General features: G+C 37.2%; 1 protein-coding gene across 2 annotated transcripts in view; it reads right to left on the bottom strand.

Annotated features, from left to right (window-relative positions):
• sema3c (sema domain, immunoglobulin domain (Ig), short basic domain, secreted, (semaphorin) 3C) overlaps window positions 1–23,353 on the bottom strand; it is a 58,144-nt gene extending 34,791 nt beyond the window's left edge. For both annotated transcript variants that reach the window (XR_014205738.1, XM_082168212.1), the window contains exons 1-2: window positions 23,163–23,353; window positions 16,828–16,991 (exon numbers count right to left, since the gene is read on the bottom strand). Coding sequence is in view for 1 of the 2 variants with exons in the window: in XM_082168212.1 (XP_082024338.1) it covers window positions 16,828–16,960 (133 nt within the window). In the remaining variant the exon portion in view is untranslated. The remainder of the gene's footprint in view (window positions 1–16,827; window positions 16,992–23,162) is intronic.
• Between the last annotated feature and the right edge of the window lie 260 nt (window positions 23,354–23,613).

Below are 23,613 nucleotides of genomic sequence, written 5' to 3'. Positions count from 1 at the left end.
AGTCATGACTAGTGTCAAGAGAATATTGATAAGGGGCCTGACCTAATATGAAGAATGCATAGTTATGCTACATCATGGAAAGTTGGCAGACATCAGCCTAGCAAACCGCTATACAGTGAAAACTTCAGAGAGACTCTGAGTTTAAATGCTTCCAGCAATCAAACTCACTGTCAGCAGTCAAAAGCAGCACACATGATGAATATGAATCAACATCAAGCAAATCAAAACCATATTCCATAACTTAAAGGCCAATATGTAACTTTAAACCCCAGGCTAAATCACATCAAGAGGGCTTTTGATTAATGAATACATTTTGTTTGTGAACATACAGTATTAATCATGGGCTTGACCACATTCTTGCATGGTTAAATCAGGAAGATCAACCCAGAGATGTCCTGGTAGGATTGGTCCTAGAGGAGACATTGTGGGTGTTTCTCTGTTGATACGGTTGACCATGACATGGGCTGTGTTGTCCGCTCAGCGGGGTGCTCTTTACACTGCCGATGGTGTGGTTTTCTGGAAGGGTCGTATTGCGGAGAAGTGCTGGGAACATTTTCCTCACAGGCGTTATGTCTAGGCCTCTTCCTGAGCTCTTCAGTGGAGTGATATTTGATATATGTGGTTAAAAAGCACTTATGAACTTGTGTAGTCAAATGAGAAGGTTGATTCCCAGTATTATACTACAGTTTGATTGTCTTTAAATCATCTGTGAAAGGAACAGAGCTGAAAACAAGTAGCAGTAACAACTCAAGAAGTTGGTTGACAGTTTGCTGCAGTTGTTATGTGTAGCAGGGGTTTTCTAATTTGGGGCTTGGGGATCTGTAAAAAATTTAGAGAATTTTCTATTTATTATTATTATTATTTACAAAATGTGTTTTTAGGGTTGTTAAATTGAAATATTAATTTCAATAATAATTTTAAACGAACTCATTTTTAAACATACCAAATTTCATACTGCTGTATTACATTTTCATTTAGTGAGTAAAAATGTTTTGTTTTGTTATCTGGGGATCATTTTATTTCTAATAACAGCCCTGTTCAGTTTTTTTTTTTTTTAAGGCATAACATCCAAATTTGCAAGCAGTGTATTGTTGATAAAGCTGATTTGGAACAGTATTTATTGCAAAAAACGGGATGTGAATGAGTTCAAATTTATGTGTTTTTTCACTTATAGTGGGTAGAATATTTTTACATATTGGGTCATATTTTAATCATTTGCTTTGGCTTCAGTACAATGAGAATATGCAAAAATGTGTTTTTATAATAACACTCTTTATAATCAATCACAATAGGTCTTTATACATGAATATACACTACTGTTGGGTTCAGAATTGATTTTCTTTTGAAAGAAATTAATACTTGTATTCAGCAAGGATGTGTTAAACTGATGAAAAATGACAGTAAAGACATTTATAATGAAAAAAAATAAAATAAAAAATAAATACTGTTCTTTTTTATTTTCATTTTATCAAAGAATCCTAAAAACCGTTTGACAATCTCCACAAAAATATTAATCAGCACAACTTTTGTCAACACTGACAAAAATAATAAATGGTTTTTGAGCAGCAAATCATCATATAAGAATGATTTCTGAAGGATCATGTGACACTGAAAACTGGAGTAATAATGCTGAAAATTCAGCTTTGCCATTACAGGAATAAATTATATTTTTACATATATTAAAATAGTTTTAGTTTTAGTAATATTTTACAATATTACTGTTTTTACGTTTTTAAGTAGCTGCCTTTCTATTTTAAGAAAGGGGTCCCTCACAAATAGATTTAAGGGTCTTTGGCATCAAAACGTTTGATAGCCTCTGATCTATAGAGCTTAATTTATAGTGAACCCAGAACAGTAACCCATAAAGAAGGTTATTTCATTAACAATGTGAACAAGATGATCTTTTTCAGATCTTTAACATGAGCAAGCTTTGAGCAGCCATCCAAGTGATGAACTAAGAACTTCGACCATGCTAACTGGCTATAGATAAGTTTCCTCTTCCCCATTCCACTCACAACCTTTTTGTTTTCATTTACACAGAGCAGTCGAGCAGAACTGGAACAAGGCCCTTTTGAAACTTCTTTAACATCCATTATTAAACAGCACAGAGAGGGTTATGGGTCTCGATCTTCTCAGAAGAGACCACCAAGACATGCAAGACCGCATGTTTGATCAAAAAAAGAGAAGCTTCCAGAGAAATCCATACTGCATGTATGTGGCACAAGGTTACGAGATTAGAGAAACGCTGGTAGGTTTAAGAGTTTAATGAGTACATGGATTCACCTTGACATGGATCAAATAATCCATATTTTTTGCTATGCTTCCAGCCTGGTGTTGTCAATACTAGCTTCGCTCTGTTCATATTAGCTTTGTGAAGCTGCTCTACAATGATAAAAATTGAGAGATGCTTAAACTGAGATCAAATTAAGTAAATAAGTTAATCGTGGGTGGGCCTTATATTCCAATTAATGTAGCTTGGCCTGAGTCAAAATCAGCGAATTCGACTGACCAACTCAAACCCATTGGGGAAATATTTCACCAGCATCACACGAAATTCCAGACTGCGTAGTAATGACTAGATTTCACTTGCAAAAAAATACAGTTCAACAGTAGCTTTTTTTGTGTGCCTGTTTTATCACCCGTCTGGTAAAACTCATAAGTCTGAGCTCTTAGAATATTAGCCCATCTCTTCTCAACTCAAGATTGTGCGGCTCATTCCATATCACAAATATGTGGAGCAAAGTTTAAAACAACAACAAACCTTTAAATGCAAGAGTAAATGTGTGTAAACCTTAAGCTAATGCACTCATCTGCTCAATGCATTCAATATAAAAGTATTCTAAGACTATTCTGATTATTGGCCTGATCAGAGTATCATCAGATTCTTAGAATTGGCTAACAGAATACTATCAGTCTGTTAGCCTTACAAGGAGCATGCTTGCTCTTGGCAAAATATCAGCTGAGCTCTTTTACAAGAGAAGCTGGATTGATTTAAAGTCATGATGCCAAACGTCTGGTGTAGGTTGCCCACTAATGTCACTGAAGCGCTGCATTCTCCTCTGTCTCGGCTGCCAATGCTTTAACCAAAGGCTGAAATTAGTGACAGATACAAACTCAGCCTCGTGTCAGATTAGAATCACTACAACTGATTTCAGAACTGAGCTGCAGCTTTGCCATGTAATTTGAAGGTAAAACAACTATCAATCAGTCAAACTGGCAGCCCTAGCCATGTTTAACCAGTCTGTATGCTTAGATATCCAATTGAATAACCTTCATTTATGTATTCATCTTTATTATATACGTGTGTGTGTGTGTGTGTGTGTGTGTATATGAGAGAGAAAGAGAGAGATTTCAAATACTGTCTTTAATGTTGTTTCTGCAATCATCTGGAGATTCAGTGTGAAAAAATATTTTAGTTAAAAAAAAAACATTTTTGTGAAAAAATATTTTAATGTTAGGTGCAATTAATAAAAAAAATTTTTTTGATTAATTTGGTTATTTAGTTTCAACGCTCGACAGCCCTATTTTATATATATATATATATATATATATATATATATATATATATATATATATATGTTTTTTTTTATTTATTTTAATTTAATTATTTAATTTTTTATTTTATCTCATAACTAAATATATAATTAATTTGTCTTATTACTCATAAATATTAGAATAATTAGTAAGAATACAATGCCATGTAAACATCTGAATGCAACTACGTTCACAATTGAATTTAAAGTCGGCATGAAACGGAAGTTGCGATAGTCTATTGTGAAGTACAATTGAGTAAAATGCTTCTCGAACAAGGACAAAATGTAGAGGGGGGACTTGATTTTGTCAGTGGGGAATTAATTGGATCAGTGGATGGTTGAGGTTTATTGCTATGATGTCATGTGATTGACAGGTTGTGCCGCCCTCACGCAAGTAAACGTCATCTGAGGAGAAGTTAATTTGATTTAAGATTACAAGGGCACATGAATAAAAAAAAAACGATTTGCACAGATAAATAATTGATAATAAATACCACAATATTTCATAAAAATACAAGAATTGTCCATTTTGATTTCATGGTAACTTGTGTGCATAGGCCTAAGTAGTGCAGTTTAAGATAACTTAGACATCTCAGAATGGATTGACTTGGATTCACAGAAATCTGCACGTGTAAACATAGTAAATATAGTCACTCTAACAAAGAATGTCAAAGAATTATCAAGACTATAACACAACCAACACCCTGTGAACAAACGATTGGACGGACCTGCTGAGAGTCACTAATTGCAGTTCAGCACTCGAGCCAAAGTTTTCCAAGCTCCATTAACTTTGCTTTACTGGCTTAAGCTCCAATTACAGCCGCAGCTTTTGTTAACTTCCTCCTCGATGCCTGAACACCAAAAGCTTGCGTGCATAAATTAACTGTATGCAAATATATCGGCCATCTCCCATTCATTCAGAACGCTACTGGTGCCAGTGTTGCTCGGGGAAACAAGTGAGTGGAGTACCCAAAACTCATGTTCTTCATGGAGATGGAGTGCCCCTGCCTTCAAGACATGACTTTAAACCCCTTTCAAAAGCCACCGCTGTTTAGACAATAGCATGGTTCTTTGGTTTGGTTCTGCATGGTTACACTCACATAATGTAATGTGTAAGTGATTTCACACATACTCGTAGAGCTCAAAGCCTCTGTCCAGGCAACCGTATACGTCATCCTCGTTAAAGCGTACAATATATTTAGCCTTGGTTCAGTTGTATGATCTATCTTGCTGTAAGATGGAAACATGGAGGATGCCAAGTGATTGGTGCTTGCTAGGGCACCATTACTGTTGATCATGATTAGGGTCTTAAAGTCTTAAACTTAAAGGGCCCTATCTTACACCTGGCACAATGCAGCGCCAAGCGCGATGCAAGTGTCTTTTGCTAGTTTCAGCCTGACGCAGTTATCATTTTCACGTCCTGCGCCACGTTGTTTAAATAGCAAATGCATTTGCGCCCATTTGTGCACCATTGGGCGTGCTGGTCTGAAAACGAGGAGTGTTCTGGCGCATTGTTGGCTCGTTGCAATTTTGAGGCAACAGACATAGGCTGTGCCATTGACTTTAGATCAGGTCAATGACGCAGTCTATGTAGGCTATATATTATGCAAAATTTTTTTTTTGTTATTTAAAGAGCGCATTAGTAATGTGCACCTATAGGCGGGCCCACAACGTGCGTACACTCTGCTTACTAAACACACATGAATGCACAGTAGCACACAAAAATGACAAATATTTAAAATAAAAGGATTACAATGTAAAAGATTATTATTGTGTACATAAAGATATGGTGGAATCTGGCTTGTCCCGTAGATGATCTGCTTGCGCACTTTTACCTCGGGCACAGGCAGTTCCGTTTGCGCTCTGGAGACGGCTTCGGTCTTTCCACTATCAAATTCCGTCATGTAAATAGCGAATCTGCCATGGCGCGAGCACAACTGGCATTTAAAGGGAATGGGAGATGAGACTCTGATTGGTTTAAAGTAAAATCCCAAAACACACCCATTACTCATTAAGAAAATAGGGACAACCCTTTTAGACCATGCGCCTGGCGCGTTGACCATTTTTCCCTTCGTTAAACTAGGATTCGGACGTGCCCTAAGTGAACTTGCGCCCCGCGCTTTAGACCATGCGCTTAGATCGTTAAAATAGGGCCCAAAGTCTTAAACTTAAAATCGGCATGAAATGGAAGTTGCTGTAATGTTTTATTGTCTATTGTGATGTATATGAGTGAAAGAGCTTCACAAAGCAAGAAAAATGTGGGCGGGATTTGATTTTGTGCATCAGGAATTGATTGGATGGTTGTGGTTTGCTACTGATTGATCTCATGTGATTGACCAGTTGCCCCTCCCACACGCCAATAAACGCATCATCAGAGAAGAGAAGTGATGTCACTGCAAGGGAGGGGAAGTTATTTTGATTAAAGAAAAAAATCTAAAATTCAATGTGATCAAGTATTACACTGTAAGGCATGGTAAGAAACTACTGATTTAGGGTGATCAGGTGAACACAGCAAGCAGGTTGGGATGCGCAATGGGTTACGACCACACAGACTGTAGGGTAACATGCGACAGAGTCGTCAGACAGTCTGTCCTCTTGACATTACCCACATTCCTCTGGCCTCTAGAATGCACACATACACAAATACACAAGCACTCTCATTCAATAAGCATTTATAAATACTGGCATAGGGGAAGAGGACCTGTATACATTGCATTGCACACTGACAGCACTGTTAGCAAATGACTGCATCAATTAGCAAATGGGCTGCCATTTTGCCCTCAAATCCTTCAACACATCTGTCCTCTGGGGTAACCAGTTAGAGAAGAACTGTTTCTGCCACACTATTTCCATATACAATGGTTCTCTTGTACATGGTACAAGAAAAACAGGACTAGTTATATGGTTGCGTACCAATTTGCATACTCATACATTGCATAAAATAGTAATAAAGTTGCTGATGATTTGATGAACAGCTCCAATTTGTGGGATACTTTTTGCAAGTGGTGGCATCTAGCTAAATTCAGTTTCTTAAAATTATAAAATATATAAATAATAGTAAAACTTTATTTACTTTATAAAAAATATATTTATATATCGCCTTTAAAGCAAGCTTCTAATAATATAAAGCAAAACGTATGCATATCAAAGTAATAAAAAAGTCAAACAAAAGGGTTCCTGAAAAGTTATAAAAATAGTTATCTTTATAACATTTATGTTATAATATTTATTATGTTATAGGAAATACAAAAAATAATAATATATATAATAATGTATAAAGTACAATACTTTTAGTACAATCAAATACACACTGCCATATCACAATACATCACAAACATAACATCCATTGTACCAACTATGTCAAGTGAACCATCACAAACTCTTCTTCTGTTGGACAATTCATTGTGGGCATTATTAATCATAATTGATGCACTGATCTACATTTCATAATTGGGTTAAAATTTTCAACCTGCTGTGATTTGGGACGTTTTAATTATTGCATGCTATTAGGATGGATAGTAACTAAATAGGCAAAGTGAATTTAAAGGCTGCGATTGTCATCATCATGCTATTTATAAAATTAAGCTTAAGCTTCACAAATGAAACTGTTGAGGTAAGCCGAGAGCAAAGCATCTAATACAAAAAGCCTGCAAAGAAAATAAGTGCTTCCTGTTTAAATACGATTAGAATTGATTGGGCTTTCATTCACATTTATTTGTAATACATTTTACAGTTGTGTCAGATTCCCCAACAGATAGCATAATATTAGCACTGAGTTCAGATGGGGTAGCTCTCTTGGCAGCATTGAAGTTTATCAGCAGTCTCAGATCCTTCGTATCTCTATGCGTCAGGTCGGGCTCAGTTACAGTGCTGTATTTCTCTGGCACCACACAGGGTTTCCCATAGGAGCTGTAACTTTACACGTTAACCTACCCATCGTACTAATGGCTGCTTTGCCTCAATTAGCACATGGGCACATCTTCACCTGTCACCGTTCCCCCTGGGCCCCCCCGTGACCTTTCACCTTAACACGAGGCACCCCTCCCTTATACATAAACATGCATGGCAATTTACTTAAAGGGATAGTTCACTTTGAAATACATTTTTGGTATGTTTTAGCTTACCTCAAGGGCATCCAAGATGTAGGTGTCTTTTTTTCCGCAGTAGTTTCAATTTTGATATTTTTAGGTCAAACCGTTCTTGTCTGTCAGTCATATAATGCAGGTCTATGGTCACTGTCTCAAAGAGCATGCACAGAGTCCAAATTAAAACAATTCCCCGTCGTCCAAATTAAACAATTCCCCATCGTAAGTACACATTGATGGCCTAAGACACGAAACGAGCGGTTTGTGTGAGAAAACGAACAGTATTTATATCGTTTTTACCTCTTGAACACAGCCGCGTCCAAATGTTCTGATCTGACGTGTACGCAGACTGGTGCATAGATATATACTAGTGGTGGGCCGTTATCGGCGTTAACGTGCTGCGTTAACGCGAGACTCTTATCGCGCGATAAAAAAAATATCGCCGTTAATCTATTCTCCAAGTTGGGTTGGGAGATGGCTCTATACTACACACGCTATGATGACGCAATCTACCCGCGGCCGCGAGGTAAACCCGGCTGCAACGCATATTCGTCGTCATCTTAAGTAAACACGGCTGAAAGTGAAAGCTGGTGAAAAAGATCGGTGCAACATCCATTATTTGGACTTGGTTCGGGTTTAAGCCGTCAGACGAGCAGCAGCAAACTATATACAGAGTGTGTGGGGTAACAGTTCGGTAAGTTAACACACGACTAACGTTAATCCGTTCTACCACCTCAAATTCAAAACGAAACATGATATCACTGAATACCAGCGCGCGCGTATTATTCCCATTCCAATATATCTTAGTGGTGTAGCACATAATCTCGATTTTAAGAATCGTTGTTGTGTTTCTTTTTAACTGAAAAAACATCAGTTAGACAATATTCTAATTTTAAATTTGGGGTTTCATAAGCTCCAAGCCATAATAAACATTAGACCTACTTAAGTCTCTGCAGCTAGTGTACTTAAATTTTATTTTTCTGCAAAATTATGTTGTATACTTACAGTTTTGCACAATATATGTTCTCAAAACTACATACACCCTTTAAAAAAAATACATTTAGCAGTTGTTTAGCATGGGTCTGTGTAATCTGTTCTGAAATGGTTTTATTATAATATACTGTATATCGTTATCGCAAGAGGCTGCAATGTATATCACAATATAGATTTTAGGCCATATCGCCCATCCCTAATTGATAGCCTATAGTAGTTGATAATAACATAGGCCTACCTAATGTTGCCTATGGACGGTAACGGTACAGTAGTAACCTTTTACAGTCTATGAGTAGAACAGCTTTCTCAAGCAGTTTGTGATGCATTTTGGAAACAGGAGATGAGCCCCTGGTCTAATGCGCCACCTGGCTTGAGAAACCCGTTCTCAAAGACTTACTTTTATAGTCATTATTTGGGTAGCACACATATTCTGAATGCCTTTGGCAGAATTCAAATGAGCCATTTTAATCTAGATTAATCTAGATTAATTTCAAAATTAATCTAGATTAATCTAGATTAAAAAAATTAATCTATGCCCACCTCTAATATATACACACTAGATGTCGCCTTGTCTACGGCAGTTCATTGGAACGAATGTCTTTAAGGCGACATCTAGTGTATATATCTATGCACCAGTCTGCGTACACGTCAGATCAGAACATTTGGACGCGGCTGTGTTCAAGAGGTAAAAACGATATAAATACTGTTCGTTTTCTCACACAAACCGCTCGTTTCGTGTCTTAGGCCATCAATGTGTACTTACGATGGGGAATTGTTTAATTTGGACGACGGGGAATTGTTTTAATTTGGACTCTGTGCTTGTGTTTTGAGATAATGACCATAGACCTGCATTATATGACTGACAGACAAGAACGGGTTGACCTAAAAATATCAAAATTGAAACTACTGCGGAAAAAAAGACACCTACATCTTGGATGCCCTTGAGGTAAGCTAAAACATACCAAAAATTTTTTTCAAAGTGAACTATCCCTTTAAAACAGTGACAATAGAAAGTCTTTGGTGAATCCCTAAAATATTTCAACCCAAATCCCTTCCCCCCCATACATTTTTGTTTTGCTTTCTTTTGCACTATTTTCATGCCAAATCAGGACATTTTATACTACGTAGTTTAAAATTAATAGTATTTTGTTGTACAAAAAGCCCTCCAAAAAAAGTAAATGTGCTGTAACTTTGGAGGTATACAGATGAACACAGACATGACTAGAAGAAGTCTCATTTTGAAAGTGAAATTCACATTTGAGCACAGGAAGGACCTGTCGACTCCATTACGCCAATGTTTCCTTCGTTTTTCTTTTGAACCAACCTCTTTCCTTTTACAATTTAGAGTATTGGCCACTCGGCTGGAAAAGCTGTAAGAATCTTCAAACCATAGACCATATTTGGCTTTAAACATTCTTTTCAAAGTCTTAGGCCTGCACGGTTTGAGCAAACAGATAGCATGAAAGGATTAAAGGAAATCTTGTAGGATGAAACATGGAAAAACGTTTGAATACATTAGCATAAATCAATCGGGGAGAACATGCATGTTAACGCCAACATTATGACAGGCTGTTCTCAGTATTGATGGACATGGATTGATCGTGGTATCTCCATGCAAACAGAGAAAACCAGTGGGATTTAGCAAGGTTAGAAAGGTGAGCGACAGACCTTCAGGCAGAGATGGAGGTGAAATGGGGTCGAGAAAGAGGACAGAGATTGTCTGCCTTGAGCACTGCAGTCCAGCGCTAACTCGATCAGTACAGTTACCCTAGACATAGCCTGCAGATAAACACATTTGTTGGCCTTAATATGCCACTGCTGACAGCCTCGACAAACCATGTTTTGTACAGAATGGAATTCCCCCAAACATTTTGCACTGTGTTTGTGTTCATTGCTTAATATTTTACATGTGTTCAATGTTCATAACTGTTGTCCTTAGCCAAACAAATCAGTGTTACGACTACAAAGAACTATTTGCACTACTCAGATCTCAACTTGAAAAAGACTGACGCTCCATATAGCAGACCTCACATTAACTCTAACCTATAACTACGACCTCTTAACCTCACACTCAACATAGAGGCTAGTTGCAGGCAATGATCTTTCACCTAGCATTGATATATAGTGCTTATAGTGTTACTATTTCTCATACTTGGTGATAAGTATTTTTCAAAACCCCACCTATATTGATAACTACATTAGCATCCACACCAGCGGACAATATCGTTCTGTTTATTTTAAGTGTTTGCCTCTTTAAATGTTCGCTTTCGTTACAGCAGGATGGATTCTGATTGGCTGTCAATGTTTTTATCGTTCATTAGCTGAAAAAAAAAAGTTCTGAAAGTGATTCCAACGATATAGTTTCTCTGTGATGTTATAGTTATAATTTTTGTTATTGTCCTTAATGTGAACAAGCCTTATTTCTAAGTAAGGTATTAGACTGTATGTAACTTGCACAGCGATTAGACTTTATGATTCTGAAAGGTGGGATTTGTTTGTGAATAGCTTTGTTCTTTGTTTTTGTTGCGCTTTGTTTTGTTTCTGCTTCTGAGTGTTTTGCTGGTTTTTTGCGTATTGTTTTGTTTTTGTTGCGTGTATTTTGTTTTCGTTTCTGCTTCGGAGTGTTTTGTTTTATCTTTGTTGCGTATATAGTTTTTTTTTTTGTGTGTGTGGTTTTGTTTCTTTTGTTTTGTATTATTCAACTTAAGCAATCCTCTAGAAAAAACGGCAAAACACTACTAGAAACCACCCAGCAACATCCTAGCAACTATCCAGAAAACCATCGCAAGCACCTAGCAATGAGCTTACAACTACTGAGAACAAAGCTCATATTTTCTTCAGAAAATGTAAAACAATTTGTTTTTGTTTTTAATATCAGGTCAGTGGTCTCAAAAACCCATTACAGTCAAACTAAAGTATAAACTTATGGATTGATCATCGTCACACTTCTGGCCTTCAGCCACAGTTCTGAAGTGATTTATGCCTAAGACGTTACCTTATAGACGATGAATGTGATGTTGGCTCAAGTAATTTCAAGCTGATTTTTGGGGTAGAAAATTCAGAGAATGTTTTACCCTGCCTATGACTGAGATTGAGCAAATGTCAGTCTTGATTTTCTGTTATAAATGGGCTATAGTTAAGATCAAAATCAGACCTTCATAGATGAGGCCTTTTTCAATGTCCTAAATGACTTAACGGGCTCAAATTATGGCATTGTTGCTATAGTATGTGGCACACATACACTCTTAAATTATGTGTTGTGGCCTACTAGAGCATAAAAGAGTTTTAATGCTGCATAATTGCAGTACGACTAAAGCAATCAGAGGACAAAAATGCGGTACGTGTTTTTGTGGAAAGAGAAAATGAATGCATGCACGCAAACTGGCATAAATTTGTCATAGATGACGGCTTGTTGCAACATAAAAACACCCAGCTATGTCGTCCAATACAGCTGCTTTCTCCATCTCCTATTTTTCATCAGCAAGGCTTATGAGATGAAATGCATTAGTTGCCTCAGTCGATACTCTGTTAAATATCAGTTTATAAATAACAAAGAACAGATCTGTCAGCTGATGTAAACAGAGTTTGACACAGCTAGTAAAGCAACGTAAAGGTCAGATTAGTCCTGTTGTGTGTGTGTGTGTGTGTGTGTGTGTGTGTGTGTGTGTGTGTGTGTGTGTGTGTGTGTGTGTGTGTGTGTGTGTGTGTGTGTGTGTGTGTGTGTGTGTGTGTGTGTGTGTGTGTGTGTGTGTGTGTGTGTGTGTGTGTGTGTGTGTGTGTGTGTGTGAGACATGAAAAAGCTGCATTAAATGTTGATCTCATGATTGGAAAGATTACTTTATGAAGGATTCCTAAAATGCCTTGCATTTCTGAAGGTTAACCAAAAACCACAACAAACAACCCAGACGTGGACAAATCAACATGGGTATCGATTAAATCATGCATGACCTCCTTTATTTGCGAAGGGTGTTGCCTTGTGTTACCTGGCTCAATCTCACACATGTGGCTTAAAGCATATTTTGGACGGGGTGGATTCAGATCAGAACTGATAAACAGTTCTCAGTTATCCTTACAAAGTTATCCTTACAAAGGGGCCAAGTTAACACCCTATTGTTTGTGATTGTGGCCTAATTGAAGTAAATGCATTATTACCCAAGCTGACTTCATGACACTGGCAAATGTGCAAATGTCTGACTGAATCCTCCCAAACAGTAATGCACCAAAAATGTAAATGAGTGAATCTCTTGCTGAGAACATGTCTTGGTCATAAGCTAAAATAAATGTTGGTCATTGTGTACACACATATACACTAGATGTCGCCTTAAAGACATTCGTTCCAATGAACTGCCGTAGACAAGGCGACATCTAGTGTATATATCTATGCACCAGTCTGCGTACACGTCAGATCAGATCACTTCGACATGGCTGTGTATAAGAGGTAAAATCTATATAAATACTGTTCGTTTTCTCACACAAACCGCTCGTTTCGTGTCTTAGGCCATCAATGTGTACTTACGATGGGGAATTGTTTAATTTGGACGACGGGAATTGTTTTAATTTGGACTCTGTGCATGCTCTTTGAGATAATGACCATAGACCTGCATTATATGACTGACAGACAAGAACGGTTTGACCGAAAAATATCAAAATTGAAACTACTGCGGAAAAAAAGACACCTACATCTTGGATGCCCTTGAGGTAAGCTAAAACATACCAAAAATTTATTTCAAAGTGAACTATCCCTTTAAGCAATCTTTTTACCCATTACTGTAATGCAAAAAAAACACTCATTATCATTACCATAATGTAAAAAGTGAATATATACATATATATATATATATATATATATATATATATATATATATATATATACACACACATATATATATATATATATATACATATATACATACATACACACATACACATACACATACACATACACACACACACACACACACACACACACACACACACACACACACACACACACACACACACACACACACATATGTATTATTATATTATTACATGAGGAGAAACAAATCTTTTGGATAATTTTCTGATTACTCAGGGGAGATTTATTATCATACATCATCCCTAACTTATTGTTGTTTAATGCAGATGTTTATTATTATTCATCGGGACCACATGGTTCAGCTTTATGGTTTATTATTGAGTTTCAATTGCCAGGCTATTGCATTGGATGAACAGATTATTAGGCAGAGATGGGAAGAACGTCATAGACAGCAACTCTCCTCTCGACACGACACAAGCGCTCGACATTTTGCCTTATGCCAATATACCCTCAGAATCAAGTTTCATAAGAGCTCTCGCCAGACTGACCGGCACACAATCAAACACTCTGACCCCCGACTTTATCAAGCAGGTTTATTTTCTCACAGGGTGTTAGTTTGCTTCGAAATCACATAGAGTAACTAACCCTTTGCCAATTCTAGTTGCTGTTTTTGGCAAAAACAAACTTTACAGAACGCCCTATAGGAATGCAATGGAGATTTTCACAGTTTTAAGTAAAATGTGCTCATAAATTATGACATTTAAAAGCATTTTAGCATTTCTCAATTGTTCAATTAGCATCTAAAAGCTACATTCTGCTGTTTATTGCTTCCTTCATTATGGAAAAAATTCCACCTTCCATTAAAGTTCCATATTGAATTTGTATTTGTATTTTACTGCCCCCGCCTCCCCTTCTCTAGTCATGGAAGCTGAGAGACACCCAAAACTCCCAGCTCTCTCCATAAAGATGCTTTCAGACATGACTTTAAAGGAGCACCTCAAACACCCCAGAACATCTGGAGTATTCCTAGTGCGATCCAGCTGAGATATTTAGACCCTGCTCTGTTTTAATATTGAGATTTTTTTTAACCTATACATCTGTCTTCTTCCGAAACTCTCAGAATGATGAAAATGATCCAAAAGGTCTAAGGGACTAAAGGGATGTCTAAATCATGTAGATGACAAACCGGGACCTCATAAATTGTTTCTGTTGATAGATTCCCAGACTATACATTACATTGTTCTTTTACCATGAAACACTCTCCAAAACACAAACACATCTGATTTTTCTGATTTATCGAAATAGCACCTATAGCACCTAGCGAAATCTTTTCTCAAAACTAAATTATTTTTAGAGGTCTCTTTACTGAATGATTTATCCAGAGGCCATCTCAAGCTCAGAGACATTACTAAAATCCACACCTGCAAAAGACTAGTCTAAGATCAAGCTGGCTTGCTAATTGCAAAACTAATCTGGCTCATACTCATATTTTGACACTTTAATTTGCAGCACAAGGACTTTCAGCTGTTTAGGATGTCCCTATTAGTATCAAACAGAGCGTGTTACGTGGCATTCTTCAGAAAGACACAAAGCCGTTCCAGAATGTTTTGAGTCTGAGCGGAGTTTTTCCATGGCACGATCCACTCTGACACTACTTATGTCGCCATGACCAAAGCTTCCCACTGTTTCTTTTCAGCACATAAGACATAGACGGATGACTACACTAGGGAATTTTCTGGATAGACAGTGAGAAAGACTGGAATGACAAATTAGGCCAAAAACATGAATTGAAAGGAATGAGAACTCTGGAAAACGTGTAAAAACAGTTTGAAATGTTAAGAACAAGAAACAAATGTCCACCACTGACAAAACCAGACAATGAAAAATACTGTGGAACAAAGCAAGAACTAGACTCTCATATTTGAGTCAGTGACATGATGCTCAATATTTCCTCCAGATCTATTAAGTTTTTTTTTTTTTTTTTTTTTTTTTTTTACATTAAAATGCAATTCACACCAAAAATGTAAATACACAGTTTCATTGATGAAAATGTTTCCAGTTTCTGAATTAAAAGTAACTTCGTTAAATTTTTAATTAGTCAAACGTTTAAAACGTTTCTTAAAAAAAAAACTAAAAAAAACAAACATAAAAGTAAATACGTTTCATTTTTAAAATTGCCAGGTCAAATGGGGTGACTTTTTAACCTTTTAACTTTTTTTAAAGGTGTGGGGTGTGTGTGTGTGTGTGGGGGGGGGGGGGGGGGGGTTGTAAACACTTGTGTCTATTTATGAGGTATTTTACTACTTTCCGTATAATGGTTACTTACACCACTTTACTTTTACTAAAGCTTTTTTTTTGTAAATGTTTTTCAAAACAATTTTTGTTGGATTATGCCAACAAAAGTGTTTTTTTTACCACCTTTTCATGTTTGCAGTTGTCCTGGCAAGCCCAGCAAATGGTATCCTATGACCGTCTAGATGCCCTATGCACTGACACACCACCCATTTCCTCACTCAACTATATTAAATGTTTGCTACAGCAGATAAGAGAGGAAAGATCACCCTTGACATCTGATATGCGACCAGCGCTGTCAGCCATTTCCATTAGAACGATCAAAGTCATGAAAACATAACTCTTGATTTTGCACTCAGAGATAATGTTGCAAGCACATAATATAAGCTTTATCTAATACTGCGGATATACAACAACAAAAAACCTGTATTAAATGTTTCTGTGATGTTTAGCACATCAACTCAACAAACAGGTTATCATTACAGCCCATTAAACCATCTGCAGCATAGGGACCTCATCACTTTTGGACTGTGCAAGTATTGTGTAACCCGAAAAGTATTCACTTCTTTCCTGATCACACTTTAGTTTAATCATACTAAAGGGTTTGTCGCAAATTATGTTACTTTACCACATAGGAACTAATCCAAAAATACAGCCTTTCAGAAAATGCTCACATTGTTCGACAAGGTTCAAAGGTGACATGAATGAATGTGGAGCTTTTCTCTGCCATTCAATTAACAAAATATCAGGTGCCAATCGATCAATAAACAACATACCTTATATAATATAGTAAAAGCTTTTTTTTATTTCAGCTAGTCCTTTGTAAAAAGTATCTTAGCAATGTTGAACACATAAAATTGTTAAAGCAGAACATTCAAAGCTCATGACAGCGGCACTAGGATGTAATGAGGAACAAATGGAGCCCTCAATCTGGTTTAAAGCACTCTGATGAGAATGCTTTTATCAAGGGAAGTGACCTCACTTAAAAAGGACATGATGTCATTACATAAGAATGTAATATGCCACCCTGCTATGCCTTCATAACATCAGGAAGCATTCTTGTAATTAACGTAACCCCATCTAAAAGGAAATGCCTTGATTAGAGAATGACATTGACCATTCTTACCTTGAAATGACAGGAGGACTCGTGGCTGTGGCGGAGAAAGACCATGGATGCAGGTGATACAGAGGACGAGGGGAAGGAACAACTGCACGCTCGTCCCCAAAGACCAAACCCGGAGCGCTCCTGACCTCCCCATGACTGCTGAGGAGACACCCGGACCAGCCCACCTGCGAAGACAAGGTGAAGGAACTGTAAAGGACAAAAGAGTAACTAGATTTCAAAGACTTCAAAATTGTACAATAAACTACAATAGGAGTAAGACATATATGCACTTTGAAAATAGAGGTGGATTACTTAGAGGAATAGACAATTAGAATCATATTCTTCATATTTTTATATATTTTTCTTTTCTAAAGTAAGTTTTAATATCTAAACATTCCTGAAGTAAGATACATTTTGATAAGCAGCATTAAGTAAAAGGAATCTAGATGAATTGTAAAATGCACAAACTTAACACATATTGTCATGTTGATACTAACTATATGTGCAAATCACAAGAATTACCTCAGTAAGTTATTATAATTCCCCTTGAAAAGAAGTCCCAGCTGTAGAAGGACAATTTGTATAACTTTATTTAGCTCAAATAATGCACATTTTTGTACGAAACAATCAACATGACCATTTTAACATAAAAACAAGCTTCGCATTTCTGCTTTTAAACAGCAAAGTTTTGCTCTATAGACTTCCATTGTAAATGTATCACTGTCCATGCAGTTTTACAAAATATAGAACAAATCTTAATAATCTGTGGTAATTGACACCTTTCTACAGATTTTGATAATGCTCAACTTGTAGTTGAACCCACAACATTCCTTTTAAAAGTTCAACATTTGTGACGTTAGCCACGTTCTGTGTAAGGTAATGTATTTGAATATAGTGTTAAATCAACAGAGTTTCAAAAGCAGCCAGTTAAAATGCATATTTTAACGGTTATATCATAACAGTTATGCTTGAAAAGCTTTTTCCTTAAAGGCATCCTGTACGTCTTCTAGTTAATTAGTCTGAGAAAGTGCCATGACATTGATCCACTTATAGTTATGATTTTAGCCAATGCCATATAAACAATGGCTCCTGTCCAATCTGAGTCATTATTTTACCTTTAAACAAGGACGTCTTATACAATGTAATAGGAATGAGATTAGTAGTGGTACCTCAAATAAATGGATGCTTTTTTTTACTTCTAGTTCTAACAAAAGAATGAATGGACACTCCCCCGTGTTTCTCTCCTCTCTATTCTATTATGGGACAACAGAAGTTCAATAATACATGGAGAGAAGTTTTGATTTCCTGTGGAAGAACTCTTTCTTCATGCTCCAGGGAGAACAGACAGCTTTCTCTGTCCAGGACACTCTTGGAAAATAAGAATGCATGCAGTTCATAATTATATATTAATAATATGTTTGTTTTGTAGCAGAGAGAGTGCAGAAGGACAAAGAACAGAGTAAGAATAGCACAGTCTCTCTGCTCATGTCTTATACATGACTCATGTGAAAGATTGATAGGACATCTACAGTGCATGTCTGACTCAGTGAGGTATGAGCACAATGCACAGGGTGTGTTCACAGTCAACAGAAGTGCATGAATACCAGAAAACACCATGCAGGGTGATGTTTAAACTATTTTGTATGGAGTCATCCGCTTTATGGATGAGCTTTGTTGTATCTCATTGGTTTTTCAGCATTTTTTGGAGGCCGTGTCTGGTTCAAGTGGTATAGTCCACTTTTAAGTCAATCATTTTAAGAGAATTTTGAATTTCCCTTTTTTAAAGGGAACTTTTAATTGGGGCCCTCTATTAAAAAATATTGAATTTCGCATATTTAATAGGGGCCGCCTTTTTCAGAAAAAAAAGTAGTGTAATGAACAGTGATAAACTCTTCCTGGCCTTTGAGGGTGAGCCAAAGTAGCCAGCAGGCGGGCATTATGTGTGTTACATGGTGATGTAGCCATATCTCATATATAATGGCATAATATATAATAATGACAATACTACGAGGCATTAAAGGCAGGTGTTTTCTGTTGGAGAGATTGACTCTATTTGGCATGGACTTTGTGCTTTGTAACTTTGAAGATTGTTTACTTGCACAAACAGCTATAATAGGCCCCCCTTCAACCTGTGTGACTTTAGTTATTTGCTGTTAACTCTATCGCCCCCTTACTGACATTTATTACCGCCACACTACTGAAAGAATATTACGTACATTCACTACTGGGCAAAAAAAAACAGGCAAGCCCAAAATGGGTAAACGCTAAGCTTTTAACTGTCTTAACCACAAACTATTGGTCAGAAACTTGGCTAAATTTAAGCAAATACACCACTAAGTCATTTCTGTCTCAAAGAAAGTTTTTTGGCCGAATATGGGAAGTTGTGTGAGGAGTGATGAATCACAGTGAAACACGAGTTGTGTGGTGATGCTCTAGAGCGGTGTCTTTGAAAATCTGCTGAGAAATATAATAATAAATGCATCTCTAACACAGTTGGAAGCATGGAGGAAGAGGTGTTATTGTGTGGGGAGTCTATTTATCTACTGGTGTGTGTGAGCTAATTCACTGTGAAAAGTTAATTAATGCATTGGAGTACAGGAGAATATTGCAGAATGGCTTGCTTCCCACAATTGAAAAGTTGTTATCTAAAGAGGAACAATCAGATGTTATTTTTCAACAAGGCAATGCTCCTGCCTAAATTGCAAAGACAACCAAGTAGTGAGAACAAGTCCATCAGGCTCATGGTTTGGCCTAGGTCAGAATCCAAATTTGAACCCTATAGTGAATTTGGACTCACATTAAACTCAAACGAACTGAGAGACATTTTTCAACTACTCATAAACTGTTTGAACTGAGTGGAACAACAGTGACTCTTCTTCCTGTAAAAAGCGGCCTGCAATTTGGGGAAGGCTATTCCGTGCTAAGTATCTATAGTATTTGTGCAATTCGTGCTAATTTCCTGACCAGTGATTTGTGATTAAAATGGTTAAGACCATTAAAAGACTACCAAATATTTAGCCATTTTTGGCTTGGCCCGCATGAGTTTGTAGGCTTGTGCAGAGCATGTTTATAAGTGAGAGTGTTTGTGATGGGGTTGTTGTTTTGTATGAGTTAGTGCATATTTACAAGTGTGCGTATGTGTATACATATGCGTATGTTTGCTTGAGCATATGATAAACTGCAGAAGGCTGAAATGTCTTTGGCAGTGAGTATTGGAGAGAAGCTCTTAAACTGGGTGGAGGCTACCGCTCTCTGGACAGTAATGGCTTTCTACTGCTGGTCAAGACCTGCCAGACATACAGCTGCTAAACTCATCACCGGACCATCATAGATCCGTCACTGGCCCGACACTGAACATGAGCTGATGTTCAAGCTTCTATGATCACAACCCTTAAATGAGACATAATCCCTCAATATTGATGTGCCTAATGAACAGGTTCCGTCAAGGCCTTCATATAAACTGAGCAAAGATTTATACGGCTTTTCAGTAAATTTCATCAATGATGAATGCTACTTTAATGTCTCACTATGTATCACTCCGCAGTCTCTCTCTCTTTTCATAACAAGTTAGAATAGCTACTTGCCACCATCTCATGACTTAAAACCATTAACTGTAGTAAAAAAGGCACTAAAGGACTTACTTTAATGGTGAGCATAAAACATTTGATAGATGTCTAGAATTTGAGTTTCCAGTTAAAGCAAGAGGATGAAATCATCACTTCGGTATCACAAAAAGCTGGATGAGTAAGACATCAGATTGTATCTAAACACTGAATTGAGAACTAGATCACTGAGAAATTAACAATAATAATACAATATAAAAATATCATCTACAAACAACATTTTAATTTAATAAGAAAGTCAATCACTTCATTTCTTGTTGGTTGTCGCCTGTTACGTCGCAGCTGGTTAGGCCAAAGAAAGACATTTTGGCTTCACTGTATCATAGGACAGTGTGCGAGTATCAAACTTTAAGATAGCGCCTCTCTCATTTCTGGAGAAAATGTGAAGTCTATGACTTCTGGCAGACTATTTGCTGAATTGTTTCAAACTATTTCACTGACACCTCCAGATTCCTAATGAGTTCTGTCATGAGGTGATTTCTGACGGCTTTTAGCCGCAACACTAAAACTGGATCGCAGTGTCACCTTAGAAACTCAAACGTCTGTCAAAGCTGTCATAACGCGCATTCATGCCGCTTCAGCTGAGAGCACAGCAGCCTGGATACGTATTACGAGCGGTTTATCTTCAAGCTTATCGTCTTGTGTTTGTCATGGCTATCTGCGTAATGAGTTTTCCATCTTTCTCCTTATGAAAGTGTCAGTCAAAACCAATTATTGCTCACTAGAAATTTGACAGCCAACTTCAACTAAGAACTGGCTCATCTAATATAGGTTAAACAGCTGGAAGGAAATTAAGTGTCTTTTGTGATGTTTTAAAATGATATGGAAACGGCATTATACAGTAAATGTTATGTTACTAGATTGTAGTGGTACTTGCCTGTAAATGCTATGATGCTAAGGTGGTGTTGGTGGTTTTCACTAGCGTTTGTTATATTCAGGTCTCTATACTGTATACACTGTAAAAAGTGATTGCTTAATTTTAAGACAATGGGTTTCCTCACTTTTTTTAAAGGGATACTCCACTTTAAAATGAAAATTCTGTCATCATATACTCAACCTCATGTTGTTTCAAACCTGTATGAATTTCTTTCTTCTGCTGAACAGAAAGGAAGATATCTAGAAGAATGTGAGTAACCAGACAGTTTCTGGTCCCATTGACTTCCATAGTAGGAAAAAATATATACTATGGAAGTCAATGGGACCAGAAACTGTCTGGTTACTGACATTCTTCTAGATATCTTCCTTTCTGTTCAGCAGAAGAAAGAAATTCATACAGGTTTGAAACAACATGAGGTTGAGTATATGATGACAGAATTTTCATTTTAAAGTGGAGTATCCCTTTAAATAAGTCAACTGATCACTTCTTACAGTGTATATGGCTTGGGTCCCTCCTTCAAATTAATTAAATGAGAATGTCCACACGCCTAAAGTGTGTTCACATTTACCTCATTCACATTTTTACAGAAATCCAGTCATTTTAAAAGAATCTACGCAATCTGAAAATTCATGTGATGGTGAATAATTTCCCATCGCAGATGTCACAATGGGAACAAGTTGGTTGCGCAAATTCGCTGTGTTGACCAACAGAAAGCTGATTTCTGGAAACAGAAAGTAACTTCTATGTGAGCTTCTATCACTACACTATTGACAATGGACAATAGACCTTTTTTGCACAAAATGTGATTTCGCGCTTCGCCACTACATGATGTACATATCACAAACAGTACTGGACGATAATGTGCCAAAGTTTAATACCTTAAGGTTAGAGGTTAAAATCTTTCATGAAATAGAAAACATCAATCCAAATATTATGTTTTACACAAGTGTTTCCATAATTTGATGCAGAGAAAATGTATTTTCAGAGAGATGCCCATCACCGTACCACACCCTGTCATTCACCAGCTCGCACACACAATTCCAACCATGCACACACTACCACAATGTGACAAAAATACAAATCCCCATTCAATATTACATTTTGTATTGGACAATATCTCAGATACTATCTTTAGGGCACACTTATAAAATAATAACATCACTGTCTTAGTCTCAAACTCCCTAGACTCATTCACACTCTCTGCTGTCCTGTCTGTGAGACACACAGCACACATTCCTCGACGTCTCTACCAATATAAAAAAAAGCTCAACACCCACAAAAAATAATACATATCAACTGAGTAATGAAAGGGTGTTCTTCACGATACTTAATAATCAAGAAAATTACTAAACATGAAATTAGATTTTGTTCAAAAATATATGTATCAGATATGGTTGAATGCAAAAATTGCACCTTTTGAAACAGGAAAAACACTTAAATATAGCAATTTTCTTACAATCAAGCAAAATAAATTAATTTAATTTTAAAAAAGCCAATGGGGGAAAAACATACTGGCAAAGTAAATTTCAGTTAATATAATTTGCATATTAATGAATCTTAAAACTAGACAGAAATTATGCTATTTAAACTTTTTGGCACACCATAAGGTAAAATGATTGCTCATAATGTTTCTTGAATAAATAAAACATATTAACAAAGATTAGATATAATAATTAAGAGTGTATATTTCTAAAATAAGCATTTTTTTTTTTAATATAGATGCTTGTCTCAGTGACTGAAGTATGTATAAGGTCTTGATTTCCTGTCTCTGGTGGGCGTCTGCACCTGTTAGCCTGAGCCTGACGTCCCCCCCCCCCCCCCCCCCCTTCCCTAAATCTCCCCCAAACGGGACTCACCTTCTGAGGCTTCCCAGCCGGACTGTCCTCACTGAGCAGAGAGTGGGTGAATGCTATAGTCACAGACGTAGTGAAGAAACACAGCGGTGCGTGGACTTCCCCAGCGAGAGTGAAGAGAGGTGTTATTCCAACTGGCTGACTGTGGGACAGGGAAGAGAGAGGTTGAGAAGATTGAGAGAGGTAAAGAGAGTGAGAGAGAAGGGTGGACTGGTTTCCTATTACACTCCTCTCCTCTCGAGCCCCCCCTCCTCTTTTCTTTTCCCTCCTCTCTCTCTCTCTCTCTCTCTCTCTCTCCTCTCTCTCTCTCTCTCTCTCTCTCTCTCTCTCTCTCTCTCTCTCTCTCTCTCTCTCTCTCTCTCTCTCTCTCTCTCTCTCTCCGAGTAACTGAACAGATATTCCAGACCTCTGACTCTGAGTCTCACTTTGCCTGTGCAGTGAGCAGCAGTTTAGG

This window comes from Leuciscus leuciscus (genome assembly GCF_965113295.1).
Source record: "Leuciscus leuciscus genome assembly, chromosome: 4".
NCBI lineage: Eukaryota > Metazoa > Chordata > Actinopteri > Cypriniformes > Leuciscidae > Leuciscus > Leuciscus leuciscus.
Note: the sequence above shows the minus strand (reverse complement) of the source record. Positions and strands in the feature narration are given on the sequence as shown.